Source organism: Stegostoma tigrinum, chromosome 18 (genome assembly GCF_030684315.1).
Source record: "Stegostoma tigrinum isolate sSteTig4 chromosome 18, sSteTig4.hap1, whole genome shotgun sequence".
NCBI classification, from domain to species: Eukaryota; Metazoa; Chordata; class Chondrichthyes; order Orectolobiformes; family Stegostomatidae; genus Stegostoma; species Stegostoma tigrinum.
In genome coordinates, this window is record NC_081371.1 from 23,286,597 (window position 1) to 23,304,142 (window position 17,546).

Genomic DNA, 17,546 nt, shown 5'->3' on the forward strand with positions numbered 1-17,546 from the left:
GCCCACACAAGGAATATAGATCACACATTATTGACAATATTTTTTCATATAAAAATCAATAGTCTCAGATTTTATTTCTAAAACTTTAGGAATAAAAGCATCTAACTGCATTAAGTTAAACTTTTTATAGAAGTATCCAATCTTATGAATCATAATTTCAGAAGCTAGTTTACAATCTAAGGAAAATAGAAACCTGCCACGTTATTGTCAAGTGGGCCTCAATATCCCTCCAAGTCATTCTGTCTCTATATTTGTTGTTGGTTTATAACTAACATTTTGGTCCTATCTAAGCTGCTGAAAGTTTAGATTTCATTTTCTACAAAAAGACTAAAGTTACATCATCCTTATCAAAGAAAGCCTGAACTGAATACAACCCAATCGTTAATGAATGCTTTTGGATACAGGATTATAAAATTCGAGATTTATGAATTCCAAACTTTCCTACCAATATTCATAATGTAAACAGTCACTATATTCTGAAAGCCAACATTCTGTGGTTTACAAATCAAAATTAATACAATATGTGGAACAGGAGGTATTGTAACATTGACCAGTGAATGTGATCAGCACAGAGTAAGTTAATATGCACTTTCCAGTTAAACAATGACAGTCTTCGCAAAGGTTTAAATTTTAATCATGAAAGGTAAACCTTACTGTATATTTGGAGTATCATTTCTTACCTCACATGGCCCACATATTAGCTGCAAATACACCATGTACGTTTGAGGAATAATGAGCAGTTGAATGGTTCCTCCAAAGAGCACTGCCGTCTGTGACTGGACATCAAGTTGGGGAATTCTTTGGGCAATCACATCCACTAATCACTATGAAGTCCTGTATAGCTGCTCCAGGGTCATTTTATTCTTACTTAAACAGATATCTGCTGAGGTAATATAACAGTGTGGCTAAAGCTACGCTCTAATTCTGCTACAGTAACTGAAAATACTTTGCAGGGAATGTCAGCAACAGGAAAAGCATTTTCTAAAATTAATATATGTATTGTTGATTGGGTGGCAATTATGATCAGAACAAATGAAAGTGACTGTGTTTAATATTATCATGTATTTTTCTTTTGGAAACTCAAGATACATCGCAGTTTTCCACAGCCTTACTCAGGAGTTAACGAATTACAAAACATAGTTGACAGTTAACTTATTGGAGGCCCGAAAAAAACTCATGAAACACATTCACTCTGCATTCTCTGAAAAGAATAGTGCAATACTTATCCTAAACAATAAGAAATTTAATTGAATAAAAGATTGTATACATAATTCACACTGACTATTCATACTGGGCTAACAAAATAATTTATTTAGCAGTTGATTCTAATTTCTTTCCACTGAACACCTCATCTACTTTGGTCCAATCAGCAAATTTCATACAACTGCTGTATACCTATTTTTTAACTGCACTGTGTGGACAGCTCAGTATCAAAAATTCTGGTAAAATTCTCCGCTTTCTATTAAGAAGCTGCTCTAACTTCCAGTTGACATTTTGTCATTAAACGGAATGACAGTCAAACTTAACATTCGTTTGCAGCCAATTCATAAACATCCACTCAGTAAATCAGCATAAAAGAGAAAACTACAGTAGAAAAAGTTATCCCCCAGACCTTTCAGTGTTAACACTGGCAAAACTGCAGGCCTTTGCCAGCGTTCTGCTGAAATTAAGAGCAATTTCAGAGTTCCACACATGCACAGAATAATGTGGCAGTCCAGAAATAGCTGTCAGTGATTCTTTATTCCTCTAAAGGGCTGCTCTGTTGATATTGAAACTATGAGGAAATCTCCTAAGCAGTCTCATTGTTAAACCTCAAAGTCACATCACTGCGTAACTGGCAAACTAATTTCATATCTACTGGTAATACCGCCACTAGATCTGAAAATTAATTTTATATTTGTGATGTCCAATTTTTCCATGAAATATTCCACATTGTGAACAATATTTTAAAACATTTCATGGCATTTTTGCTTTTATTTTAAAATTAATTTACCTCTGCACCTGAAAATTTAGAAGTGTTGCTTATTATTTTTAACTTCATTTGCTCTATTTAAGCATGTGAAGATATCCTACTGGCTTGGTGACAGCTTTAAATTACAACCATGAAAGTGAAGGGAAAAAAAACTCAGATTATTATAATCTTTGTGGGATCTTTACTAAAGTTCGTGGCAAGTGCAATTGCTCCCTAGCTGACTACAAAATACAGCTCATATTTCAGTGAGTTCTGACAATTCCCATCCTACATGCTGGATGTGCACTCCGTGATGGGAGTTACAAAAATGCCCAGCTTATTTCATGAGTACAGTATGAAACTAAAGCTTCCTCCCAAAAACAATTTCAGTTACATCTAAATATCTGTGATTTTCATATATTCATAACTTCATCAGTTGCTTGAGACCAGATTGCATGCTCCTTTGCATGCAAGGACAAGGAACCTCCAAGAATGTTATTATGTACACTGCTGATCAACTATCAGCTCTCTTAAAATCAAGAAAATTGGATAAAAGCATAAAATATGAAGTATTACTCCAGGTTGCCATTACCTTAACCAAAAGAAAAAACATCTCTGACCACTTCCATGTACTCTCACCTTCTGATTCTCCTTCCTTCTGCATCACCTTAAATAAACTCTTGCCACCCACTTACAACTGATTTTTAAACTCTCAACTATCAAGCCATTGGTCAATCATTTCCCAACCCTACTAAGTCTGTCACCTATTCAGGCACTCAATCAAAATTTGATACCTCTTAGTTCAGTAAAATTGTACTCATGCTCTCCCAAACTGCCATTTCTTCAATCTCAATTAAAATCCAAGGAAATCAGATTCGAACATAACTGGCACACAGCAGTTTCAGTCATTCATTTTCAAACTGTTGCAAACATCAAGCTTCATCAGGCCCCACCTTCCTCTGTCTAATCACACTGAAGCAGGCCATTCAGCCCATGGAATCCACAACCATCCAAACAGCACCCATCCCCACTCCCACTCTATCCCTCTAACCCTGCAATTCCCATGGCTAATCCACCTAGCCTGCAGATCCCTGGGACATACAGGTAATTTAGCAAGACCAATTCATCTAACCTGCACATCTCTGGACTGTGGGAGGAAACGGAAGGATACCCAGGCAGACTGAGGGAGAATGTGCAAACTGCACACAAACAGTTATGCAGAGCTGGAATCAAACCCGGGACCCTGGCACTGTCAGACAGCAGTGTCAATCGCTATTCATCTGCTCACTATTTCATTACCATTCTGAGTCCACTACGGTTGCTTCAAACCTCAGTCCTGACCTCAAGCAAATGCAAGGAACTCAGTTTTATTGGGGGGGAAAGACAACATTTACTCAACTACATCCTTGCTTGCACCATCAACTCAAACATCCCTCCCAAGGTTGCCTTTATTCAGGTTCTGAGCCTGTGTCTTCTCTTAACTTTTTCAATTGTAACCTCTACAAGTTCATCTTATTCAAACCAGTCTTTTCTCTCAATATTCCCATTAAACCGTTGACTAACCAATTTCCCTTGCTGGTCTACATGTTAGTTGACAGTATAAACAGTGAATGTCATGAGACATAGAAGTAGGTTATTCAACACATTAAGTCTACTCCGTCATCTAATGGGATCGTGGGCGATCTGATACCCCTGAACTCCAATTTCCTACCTTTTTCCCTATAATCCTTGATTCCCTTATGGATTAAAAGGTCTCTATCTCAGCACTGAATATACTTAAGGACAGTCCTCTACATAAAGAATACCACAGATTCACTAACCACTGTCTTAATTGTGAGATCCCTATTATTCTAAGATTATGCCCTCTGGCTCGAGACTCTTGGAGAAGGACAAACAAACTCTCTGCATCTACACTGTCAAGACCCCAGAAAATCCAGGTTTCAAGAATATCAGCTTTAATTCTTCTAAATTCCAATGCATACAGGGCAACCTCCTCAACCTCTCCTAAGATTGTCACTCCAGACCCAGAATCAGCCTAGTAAATATTCACTAGTGACCAACATCAGTATATCTTTCCTTAAATAATGGACCAAAACTGTTCACAGTATTCTAGCTGTGGTCTGTCTGGTGCCTTGAAATAAAAGTCATCTGCCTTCCCCTTTGCCCATTGAATCTGGGTGATTTTTTTTAAAAATGATTCATGCACGACGACTCCCAAATCCCTCTGTTCTGCAGTTTTTCTCCATTTAAATAACATTCAGCTTTTCTACATTTCCTGCTCCCTTTTTTGGGGAAATTTCCTGCTCCCTTTTTAAACTGCCATTACAAAACATCAACTCAAGACAATCACCCTCACTCTGTTTATGAAAGCCACTGACAGATCTACGGCCTCCCATTTTGCTCCAAAGCCATTAAATTTCTTTCCCACAACACTTAAACCACCTATCCCACAGCTCTATGTTGGAACCTTTTCAATGAGATTCCTGCTCCATCATGTCCTGGTTGATCTCTATTGTAAGCCTATTTATGTTTTATCTCCATATCCCTTAATCCCGAAAATCATTCTAGGAAGTGCTATTTCAACACTGATAGCATTTTAGTGGGAGAGAAATCCAGTTGTTATCTACCGTGTGAGAGAAAAAGGGCTTCCCAATTTCCCTAGCAAATTATCTGATTCTGGATTATATCTTGTTCTCAATTCTCCTTTTCTGGTTACCAAAGAAAATAGTTTGTCTATGTCTCCCTCCAGAGTTCTTGAACACTTTAGCCAAATCATCCCTTGATATTCTATTCATGTTTATGCAACTTGTTTTTATAATTTAACCCTAAGCCCCGGTATCACAATTTTAAAAAACATGTAGTCATGGTTGGATTGTAGGGCAGTCGGGAGGAGGAGAAGAAGAGATGGAAGAGTACATGTCCAATAGTATAACTTGGGAGTTAAAGATCAGCCTTGGCTGGAAATTTCTTTCTATATTTGTTAAAGGATACCTAATTATTTAATGCTTTGTGAAGAAATTCAGAGCTCCTTTAAGTAATCAAAACACAACAGAAAAAATCCAGACTGACAAATATTGAGAAAACTTTAGTCATTGTAACATATGGCATTAAATAAAAATGCATTTTGCAGGCCATCTGGGAATCATGAACAACTTAAAAATGTATTTGTTCTGAATGCCAACTGAAGTTCTTTTAGACAGTTAAGCTGTCTTAGACTATCCATCCCAAGTGCACAAGTCACACCTACAAGGTGGCCACCATATTGGCACCAAAGGATCAGTTTAGACTAACAACTGCAACTAATACTCTGTGCAAATTTTAAAATGTATCATTCAGCATGCACTATATTGCATCTTATACCTTTAAATAACTTGCTCACAAAAAGAGAGTGATGTATTCCTTTAATATATTAGGCACCAAAAGTAGATTTGATACATCTGATATTCCGAAGATCCCCCAGTTAAACAATGCATTTATATTAAATGGGTGGGTGACATCTAACTTTGAGTTGAATTTATGGGATTATGTAATGCATAGAACAGCCAAATCTTTCTCCTCCAAGAGTATCTGATCTCCATTAAGTGTACACATTTTTTAAAACTCAAGTTTCATTCTTGGACCTTCCAACTAATTTTGCTAAAAGGACAGGGTGTGATTACACTTTTATTAAGTGGGAATTGCACAAAAAAGAGCTGTCCGACAGAAATACTCAACTCAAACAATGCTTTCTCCTTCCAAAGTGATAGGAAATTCAGTGACAGTGGGACTGAAATTGCTCCTACCATTGCCTGACAGGTACATTCAAAAATATAATCACCAAAATGTAATTGATCAATATTCCTGTCAGCTTAAGTTTTAAAACACAGCAAGACAAATTGAGGCATTCTTTCACATAAAAATAAATTATATTAATCACTTCATTTAGGTTAATGCTACTATCATATCTGAAGATAGCATGTATGAACTGCGATAACCCATATCTCTTGAAATAAGCAACTGCATTGCTAAAAGAACTTAGAAGATATTTAAACTGAATTTAACATTCTTCTCTACACTATTCTTAGTTATTTCCACATCTAAATCATTTCTATTGTATTGTAAACAATTTCTAAAAGCAGAAATAATCACAGAAAAACTTAATTCAAATATTTATTAGATAAATGCAGACAATTATTGCAGACCTGTTAGTACCCACATTTGCAAAATTATACAGTTATACTCACATATTTGGGCAACAATTTACTGGATATTTCAAACTGTTATGCTTCTTCCATGAAGCAATCCAATTTATCTAGGGTAATTATACATGTAGAAACCGATATGATGCTTTGGAAGTAAACACTGATCCAGTTAGAGACAAAATATCTTGAAACACCCAAGTTTTGCCGTACTACATGATAGGCAAAACTAAGAACTAGTATGCTCTTCTACTTGTTGGGAAAGCATAAACATAGGTTTTACCATATTGCAAGCAATCTGTTAAACAGCTATTTTGATTTCTTATCAATTTCACAAACAATACATGAGTTAATCTAAAAAATGCTAAATAATACAGAATAATACTCATTTAATTGTACTGTCATTATTGAGCCTACTTTTAGTGTTTTTTATACATAGAAAATCTAGAAAGCCACGGTGAACAATTTGAAAGACAAACACTAATCAGACCAAAACCTTGTGCGGCAAACTATATGGCGTTGTCATTCAGGAACTGGAGGCAGCCAGGACATTGATAACAATTAACATGAGACATAACTAATGGCCTCCTCCTGTGTTATACGTTTCTACGATTCCATTCCTCTCCCAACTGAAGCCAGTGAATGAAGTAGTGCTCACTTGAAGGTACTTCAAGCTTTTCAGGATACGGCCACACAGTTTTTGTCAAGTTTTGATCCGAAGACTAGGGAGCTTTATTTCAGAATTGGACACACTGCAAAGTACATCAAAAGTAGGAATTTGTTTACTCTGTCAGCCCAGTATATGGTCTTTCCAACACACTGCTTTCAGGCAAGATAACTGGGATCGCAAGGACATGGATTTATAAACTTCAAGTACCCTGTGTGTGAAGCAGACTCCCAGGCCCAGGATATTAAAGTAGGATTGACCACGGCACAATCACTTCAATCAATTTTTCCGAAGTCTTTCATTAACTTTGCGAGTTTGATTTAAAGTTCCAGGTGAACACACTATTTTTAACACTGATATAAACCATCGTTTAACTTTTAAGGATGTTCACTTGACTGTATTCTGGTCCATTATGGGTCTCAACCAATGACAGACATTCCATCAGTCAGTGATCAGAAAGTTTGAGTTGTCTAAAAAGACATACAATAGTAGTGACTTTCTTCTTCCACTAGTGGTGTTCTCATCTGAATGGAACATCATATTACATGTACAGGCAAAATGCTTCTTCTGACTTGAATTTGAACAGAAGAAATATTCAGAATTCATTCTTTTAGATTCTTGACAGTCTAGAAGGTAAATTATATCTCAAGTATTAAATTTAGCAAATTATACTGCTGGATTAACTACACAATGCACTCAAGGCTTATAATTTCATCCATCCACTGATTTTTATTTTGGCCATGAGGGAAGGAGATTAAATAAAACCTTTTCTGGAAAAATACAAAGGCTGTACTTATTTAAATATCAAAGCAAATATTCAGGTTTTATACAAGAAAGTTAACACAGTTAATATAAAATATTTAACCGCAGAATAAGTACTTCTTGTAACTGATGTTAATTTTGTATAAATGACTGCGTGCCTGTATTCAGATATCCACCTAAAACAGCTCAAGCACAGTAAAAATGCCCTCAGTTCATTCAAAATGTAGAAGTTATTCTAAATACACAATTATTAATGAATTCTGTATGTTCCAATGGGGCATCTTTTACTGAGATACCAGCAGACTGCAATAGTTATCCATATACAATAGGTTGTTGAGAGCTAATTTTAAAGCAGTTACGTAAATCCTGAGGTATTAATTAATATAATACAAAAAAGATAAAAGTTTCTAATCTAAAATCAAAAGAATTCAAAAAAACATTTTTAAAAAGTAACAAGAAAGTAACTATGAAACAGAAGTGGCACCTGAACTCCAAGAATAACTTTCTGACAAATTGTTCATTATTGAGTATACATTTGCAACTTAATGTGTTGAAATTCAGATTTTGATTTGCCATCTTATTACGTTCCCAACAGTTCACGTCAATGGCATTCAACTTTGATAGTAGATTAAGATGCCATTATTTAAAAAAAGCAATAGTTATATGATGTTAAATCACCACAATCCAAGTAGCAACTCTGGTAAAATTTCACCAATAGAATATGGCATAGCACCAAATGATATTCATAAATAAAAGTCATCTTTTTTGTGATGCAGCTAAAATACTGTTATCAAGTGTGGTCTGAAAGAATTACAGATGTAATGGAATGTGGGAACAGGAGATGGATATATTAAGAGTTAATTGTGTTTGAACTACCTGTATAAATATAGGAAGCCAGTAGTCCGCGATGGGAGAGTTTCATGGAAGGTTGCTATTGAAATGAAGCTCTCACAAAGTGTGGACTTGAATTCTGTTCAAAGCTCACACAGTTGTCTTTTGGAACGTTAAGACTGGGACCAGATCTTGAAAAGCAGAAGAACTTACACTAGTAATTACTTTGATTACAGCTAGTTTTATTGAAGTGACCTAATATTTATGCCACATTAAATAGTAATTTAGGAATCCTGCACTAGAATTTGTGGTTTAAATAAAAATCTACACTGTGGATGATTACATTCTTTATTGCAGAATTAAACTTACATTTATGAGACCGGTATTTCAAAACTGTACCTTAATGTCAGCAAAATGGATTCAATCACAAGTGAACAGATTTTATACAGCAGCATTTGGCTTCACACAGAGAAAGCAAAAAAAAAAGTCAAACAGGCATGAAATGAGCTTTAGCTCTTTCCCTGTAAATTTAGTGACATCTCTCCAAATCCACTTGTATACATCGCATTTTTCTAGTTAATATCAAAACTATTTGCATCTAAATGTTATAACCTTTCTGGGATTTCACACCCATTCACCGGGATTGAGCCAAAACCTAGTAAATCAATCTTCAAACTCTCTCTCTCTCTCTCATATACTGTGATGAATCCATCCACAATCACTTACATCTTTAACTAGCTTAAAATACAATTCTTTTCTAACAGCAGACTTTGAGGTGAACCATTTAAACACAAAACTAAACCATGAGGAAAAATATAAAGTAACAAGGTTTTTTTGTGAAGTATTTTAAAGTAGTACTTCTAAAAATGCAAAAAACAAGTATACATGTCATCATAAAACAAAAGGAAATCAATCAGGCATAAATTTGGAATGGCTGCTTTTCACAAATAAGCTTTACTGCGACATCAGGCAAGAAATTTCAGACCTGATCAGTCAGCAGCACAGAGGCCAGATCATAAGTCATCTGCAAGTAAATTTGTTTCACCCAGCCTTTAGACAAAGGGAGAAAAGGACGCAGAGAAACAGAGCACATAAAAAGTAGCATGCTTAAATCAATTAAGTGACAAAATACAATCAAGTGCATTTTGTACAATTGTGACCAAGTTGACGTGACTCTTAAGATATGTATCTTTTATAGAAAGCTCAAGTTATTTTAAATGCTGATACATTGTAACTTTAGCAGCTGTAACATTACTTCAAATTAGACAAAACACCAAACAGCAATACCTAGGCACTGCAAAATTATAGGGACAAGTTCAAAAGCTCCATTGAGAAACATTTCAAACTACAAAGTACTGTGGATTTCAACCACAGCACAAGGTAAAGAAACCCTGCTACTTACCATATGAAGAGAAAAGTGTAACATGAAATCAAAGAGTAAAGTGGACAAAGTGTGACTGAACAGCAATAACACACATAATTGTAACTGATGATGGCTTGATTGCAGTCTTCTATTTCAATCCAGCTGTTTCTCCTTGTTTACAGCATGCTGCAATCATACTTGCGAATCAATGTTTCTCATGTCAACTGCTATTTGTATATGCAACCAAAAGGTGTTTGCGTGGTTGCAGATTATTATATTTGTCTCTCATGAATGGAAACTAATTTGTTTTTTGCTAGTGCAATTAAACATCAATAGCTCAACGAATTACCATCGGGCATTAAGCAGAGAAAAATATATTTAATTTTATTCTGACTTTTGTCAAAGTCTTGTTAAACTGAAAAATATCCTTGTCAATCTTGCATAACCAGAGTTAGTTAAAAGCAACTGCACTCCATGATAAAGTTTAAAAATATCAAAAATATGTAGATTTGTATTTATTCCCACTTTGTGATATTTACATTTCAACAATAACTCACCTTTTGGGTTGCTTCAGTGATTTCATTAGTTATGTCAGACTAAACAGTCCAAAGTTTAGCTGATCATACACACCTCCCTCAATATTTAAAATAGAATAATAGCTGATAAAATGGAGAAATACTTCCACTGTAAATATATTGCACCATGTGGATTAGAATATATAGTCAAAATGAACAAAAATCTCTTAAATAAGTTTATTCTTTGAAAATAACTACGCTCGCAACTGTCTCTTCATATTAGAATTCTAATTCCATAAGGTCACATTACCTAAGATCATAAAAACTAGCGTGAAGATGAAATATGTTGCATTCGTGTTTACAGACATAAAAATTGAGACAATTGTTTTCAATTTCAAGATTTCATTTACATATGAAGAATCAGACCATAAGTAACTACATATCCAGGATGGCAATGTAAAAATGCCATTTCAGAAACCAAGCATCCTTTTAGTTGGGGCAAGTATGTAATGCACAAAAAGACACCACCCAAAAATGAAAGGATGTGCACTTTTTGTCAAGAAAGTAAACGTCAAAGAAAGAAAAAACTGCTCTGCCAAAAATCACAGGGTTAGGGGAGAATTCTGTTGTTAAATGATAAATAGAAGAACAAATCTTTGCAAAAAAAAAATCACAACACTGCTGCGGCAACTCTGCCATCTTGTAACTAGGTCAACAATGGAAAGATGGAGCTGCAGTTTCCCCTCCAGGTTTCAACAGCAGCACATGTTTACAACCAGGTTTGCTTCAGTACCTGACCATCCACAAGCAGTCACAGGATCAGGCACTTGAGAACCCTTTTGGGAGAAAGGAAATATGAGGAATTTTAAGAAAGTGCATTTAAACTGCTCATTCATGTTCATTTACACTAATACTCCTGGACAAAAATGAGACTTGCACATGTCGACGGGTTTTTAATAACAAGGTCTCCTGGCACGATGAATGTGTTTTGATAGTACATAACTAAAATTCTTAACTTAGACACATTACTGTCAATAAACTCCCAACTATTTAAATTTTAAAAAACTGGTATCATTTTAAATGTATGGTTCTTAAATTATTTACTTTGGAAACTCTCATATAAACTCTGGCATTTGATTTACAAAAGCCTTATTACCACAAACAAGGAGGAATTCAAGATATCTTCAATAATTATGTAGTAATTGCTAAATTTCAGCAAAAGACCAGGAGTTTTTCAAGATTCTCTCATTCATATTAAGTTCCACTGTAAAGGACATCATTCCAAGAGGGCTACATTGTAAATGAGCAGTTAAAAGCTAAATTATGTTATTCCATACAGTGTCTGGAGCAGGTTTTGATATGCTAACAACTGGTAACCCAAAATACAGCAACCTCACTAAATGGTACAAACTGCAGACTTTTGTGGTATATGACAGAGCCACTAAAGTTTGAAGCTACACTTCAAGAAGTGATAGGTGAATGAAATTCTTCATTTCAGAACATGACACATATGCATATGGTGCCACTTTTTTTAAAAAAAGCAACACCAGGCTTTGCTGCATTCTGAAACAGCTGAACAAAGGTCATTTGGGGAGCAGAACTAAAATTGAATCTGGTTTATCGGCACTTTAAGTGTCAAAAAAAGGCTCTACCTGTCACTCACTGGTAGTTAAAACTTGTATTCCGTGAATATTACTGCAACGTGCATTGTGCTGTTTCATAGGTTCTACTTAATAAAGACTTTTAACAAGGTAAAGTAAGTTCCATGAGCTCAAAGATATTCGACATGCAGTCTGTCCTTATTCTTCATTTTAACATATTGTATTCTGCACCATTGTCGTAACCTCTCAGGGTGTTTCCAATGTTATCTTCTTCAGCACTTACAGAAAATTGGTTAAAATGTCAAACAACGTAAAGAATTGATACCAAGGTGTAGGCATGAAGCTGAACACATTGTTTAGAAAATTTCAGCAAGGTGGATTTTTGGAAAGTTATTGATTGATCATTTTATTCTGAAAAACTTCATGGCATTTTGTGTCATAAGGCTATAATATGACTCAATATCTATGTTAAAATCACATTTATGCAAAATATTGTAATAGGAATGAAAACAGGAGAATTAGTAAAAAGGGAAAAAAGAGAGATGGCCACTCCAGGAGCACTGTAAAATCAGCATCTAAAAAAAAAAGTGTGTGTCTCACCAACAATGCATTTCAGTGTGGTAAGTGGTGCACAGAAACATAACTTACCTTCACATAACTAACTTAGATCAAATTGTGCTGTTTTAGTTTTAACACTGTAACCTCCATTTTCACAAAATCTGAGCAAAAACAAAGACAAAACCAAAGGTACTTTTTAAAAAAAATCAAAGCGGAATCATTTACCGATTCCTACACAGGTAGCCCTTGTTCATTTTGAGAGGTAATAGGGTACTGTTTGGTACAAGTTAATGTAAATCATTTTGACACTGACAGCTATATGCAGTAAACTGAGAAATACTACAGTGGATTGTTTGGTGTTTTTGTTTATTTTGTTAAGTATCAAGCACGTAAACTTGTCGAATCAGCTTACTTCGTCCACAGTATGGCTGTCCAGGTATAAATTCTGCTGCATTAACCCAGTCCTCCAGGTTTGAACTTGATGTTGCAGGGTTGGATTCCTCAATCACTGTTTTTGTGCTCATTTCACCATTTAATTTGGTAAGTGGAGTAAGTTTAGTAGCTGAGGCGGTGGCAGAATCCTTCGAGATCAATGGCGTAGGACCACTCTGAATCTCTGACAATCCTTGGTTTGACGGCTTCACGTGGTCATACCTGTATATTAATTAGGGATGTTACAATTAATGCAACATCATTAACCTGTGATAACAACTTTTTTCTTAGGAACACTGGTACAGATGTAGGCCACGTGGCCCTTTGATCCCATTCTGCCATTCAATGAGAGCATGACTGATCACTGTCTGTAGATCCACATCCCTCAATAGTGTTATACAATACAAAATCTTACTGAGCACAGATTTCATAATCTCATATTGAATTGGATAAAGAACTCAATATACACACACTACTGTTTGTACAGTAAAATGCTTCCTGATTTTACTGCAAATAACCTCTACCTGAATTTAAGATTACACCTTCTTGTTTGGATTGTTCCTCCAGGGGAAACAGCTTTTGCATAACCAAAGTAAATAGGTTTCTCACTTTAAAATACCTTGATAAGATCACCGCTCAAACTTCTAAATTCAAGGAAATGCAAGCCAATTTAATTCCTTTGACCCTGGTATAATTTTGATGCTTCTGTTTCTCGCAAAGTCCATATACATTTAGCACCCAGAACTGAATGCAATTAAACAATTAGACATACCCTATCAAACTAAAGATTGCTTGCTCACTTCCAAATTTCAATCACTTTGAGATAAAGGCAAACAATCCAGTAAACATTCTGATTACTTTAATACTTGTGAACCAGCATACATGATGACCTAAATCCTTTTACTCATACAGTGCACCCAGACCATCATTAGCAAAATACGCCCCCCATTTATTTTTTGCAGATACAAAGCAGCTAATCTCTCAACTACTCATACTTAACTTCAATTTGCCATATCTTGTCCACAAATTTAGGTTGTCCAAGGTCCACTGTAATTTCCAGTTTTAATCCATACACTTTCACCATCTCCTAATTTAGCGTATCTGCAAACTTGGCCATACAGTTCAGGCAGGAAATTACACTTTCTAGTACATATGGCAAAAAACTCAGATTCCAATAAAGGTCCCTACAGAATAGCAACTGTCACACTCAATGAATAACATAATCTATCAAGACTACCCATTAAATTGTGGGAAGTTAGGGAGGAAACTGCATCATCAACAGCCACGGAGGAGGTGAGGGAGACTGGAGGGTGGCTAATACTGTGCTATTATTTAAGAAAGGCTGCAAAGAAAAGCCAGGGAACTACAGAACAGGCAGTCTAACGTCAGTCGTGGGTAAGTTGTTGGGAGAAGATTCTGAGTGGCAGGATCTACATACATTTAGAAAGGCAAGGATTGATTAGGAATAGTCAACATAGCTCTGTGTATGGGGAAGTGTCTCACACATCTGAGCTTCCCGAAGAGACGACCAAGAATTTAGATGAAGGCAGCGTAGTAGCTGTTGTCCATGCGGACTTTAGCAAGGTGTTCAACAAGGTTCTGCATGATAGATTAGTTAGTAAAGGTTAGATCACATGGGACCCAGGGAGAGCAAGCCAATTGAATACAAAATTGACTGACAGTAGGAGATAAAGGGAGATGGTAGAGGGTTGCTGTTCAGATTGGAGGGCTGCAACCTCCGGTGTGCCACAAGGATCAGCACTGGGTCTACAGTTGTTCATAATTTATATGAACAATTTGGATGAGCACGTAGCAGGCACAGTTAGTAATTTTATGGATGACACCAAAATTGATGGTATGGTGGACAGTGAAGAAGGATATCTAAGAACACAATGGGCTCTTGATCAACTGGGCCAGTAGGCTATGGACTGGCAAATGGAGTTTAATTTAGAGAAATGCAAAGCTGTTGCATTTTGGTAGGAGAATCAGGGCAGGATGTAACAGTTAATGATAGAGTGCTGGGAGTATCATCAATTACAGGGGCCTGGGGGTACAGGTACATAGTTCCTTGAAAGTGGTGCCTTCACCGGTCCGAGCACCGAGTGCAGAAAGTGGGACATCATGTTACAGGTGTACAAACCATTGGTAAGGCAGGACACATCGGGAATACTGCATATAAATTCTGCTCACCCTGCTATAGGATGCATATTATTTAACTGGAAAGGTTACAAAAAGATTGGAGGGTTTGAGTTAATGAGGAGAGGCTGGAGCTTAGGAGGCTGAGGGGTGACCTTACAGGTTTATGAAATCATGGAGGGGCATAAATAACTTAAAGAGGCAGGGTCTTTTCCCCAGGGTAGGGGAGTCCAAAACTACAGGGCATAGGCTTCAAGTTAGAAAGGAAAAATTTAAGGGGGATCGAGCAGCAACTTTTCCCACAGAGGATGGCAACTATATGGAATGAGCTGTCAGAGGAAGTGGTAGAAGCAGGTACAACCAAAAGAACTGCAGATGCTATAAATCAGACAAAAATACAAATTGCTGGAAAAGCTCTGCAGGTCTGGCAGCATTTGTGGAGAGAAATCAGAGTTAATTTTTCAGTAGTTTACCCTTCCTCGGGAGGTGGGTACAATTTTGAAAGACATTTGGACAGTTACATGGATAGGAAAGATTTAGAGCCATATGGGCCAAACATAGGAAAATGGGACTTGTCAAGCTTAGGAAACCTGGTTGGCATGGACGAGTTGGACCTAAGGGCCTGTTCTCTGTGCTCTATGACTCTACGAATCTATCTTAAGCTGCGTCATAAGGTCACATCTAATTCAGTATTCTAATTTCTTCCAATAATCTCCTGTACGGCATAGTCTGCTGGACATCCATCTGGATATCAACAGATCCTTATTTACTCACTATGGCAATGACTCGCCCATAAGTTTTAACTCAACTATCAAATATGGCTGACCTTTCACAAATCCATCCTGATTCCGATTAGCTGATGGTTTAATTGAACACTTACACAACTCTGAAAACTGCAGTATCATCATCACAGTTGATGTTAAACTAACAGATCTACAATTATCCAATATTTCCCTTCCCTCCTTAAAGAATGAAGTTGCATTTCCGATTTTATAACACCACACCACTCAAAGAATCCCAAACCAAGACAACATTGGAAAAATCTGATGAATATGTTTAATTCCTCTACTCAGTTTCTACTGGAATAGGAACCAGCTGAAACTTGTTCCTGATTATCTGATATATAACCTTCTTTTACACTTTACTTCCTACCCTCCATTCCTTCATGGATTTTTAGATCCCCTTATAGCAATTATTTTGGTTCTTGCTTCATGGAAAAAAATTGACTCATTTAACCAGTTTGCTTCTTCCAGTTTGAAATAAAAAACAAATCATTTCTTTCTCCACAGATGCTGCCAGATCTAATGATTGTTAGCATTTTCAGCTTATATTTCTAACTTTTCCTCAGTTGTTCTTTAAAGGATTCCATTTTGTTTTAGCAAACTCTCTCTTTCAGGGTAGGCAACGGCCTACTGGTATTATCGCTAGACTACTAATCCAGAGACCCAGGCAATGTTCTGGGACCTGGGTTCGAATTTGAATTCAATAATAATATGGAATTAAGAATCTAAATGACAACCATGAAACCATTGCCAATTGTCAGTAAAAACCCATATGGTGTGCTGATGTCCTTTAGGGACGAAAATCTGCCATCCTTACCTGGTCTGGCCTAGGTGTGACTCTAGACAGCAATGTGGTTCACTCTTAACTGCCCTCTGGGCAATTAGGGATGGGCAATAAATGCTTGCCCAGTCACTGATGCCCATGAATGAATTTCCTTCCTTAAAAATGTATTGATAAAACAATTAGCTGATACTTTTCCTATCCCGTGCAAGTTCCATTTCAAGTTAGTTTCTGCATTTGCTTCTTTCTACATCGCCATTACAAAACACTGACAGCTGAATATAGAAAAAAGATATTGCAAAAAATCTGCAGTTACCTAATCACTCAAATCTTCACCATGGTGAATAACTTAACACATTGGCAAGACAAAAACGTCTGCATTATTTAGTGTACTAATTTCACTTGCGCTTGAGTGTCAAATCTGCAAATCTTCAACTGTGAAAACTAATTTGCCCAGCCGACATTTTAAATCCAAAATCAGAAGTAACTTGTTCTCTGCAGTACTAAGTCTAAGTAAAAGCCCAACATAAATGAACATTAAAATCTTTCTGATGGCTTTCCAATATAACCAAGGTTCATCTCCTACATTTTCCAATACCTTTGCTCAAAAGTGACAAACTACTGTCTTGGAGTGGCAGTGCTGAAATATAAATAATTATATACTTTTAACTAATTATAACTTTTAAATATCAAGGCAGACCATACCTCAACATTTTTAGACACTGCAAAAAAAAGGACAGTCACCAGCAGCAACTTCGATCAAATACACTGCCATGCTTTAGCTAAAGCCGCAGTTTTGGCCTTAAATTCTCTGTAGAAAAGGTGAATACCCTGCATAATAAATATATGCATATAATTTTCTAGGAAAATATATTGCTAGTTTGTAATGACATCTGAGATCTTCAATCAGCAGCATTATAATTTTTCTTGAGACTATTTTGCCAGCCAACCTATTCAGAGATATTATTACACAGCTCTGAAACAGGTGG

The 17,546-nt window shown here is 36.3% G+C and overlaps 1 protein-coding gene across 2 annotated transcripts in view; it reads right to left on the reverse strand.

Annotated features, from left to right (window-relative positions):
* mkrn1 (makorin, ring finger protein, 1) overlaps positions 1-17,546 on the reverse strand; it is a 57,850-nt gene that overhangs the window by 13,640 nt on the left and 26,664 nt on the right. For both annotated transcript variants that reach the window (XM_048548702.2, XM_048548703.2), the window contains exon 3: positions 12,839-13,080. In XM_048548702.2, the coding sequence (XP_048404659.2) occupies positions 12,839-13,080 (242 nt within the window). The remainder of the gene's footprint in view (positions 1-12,838; positions 13,081-17,546) is intronic.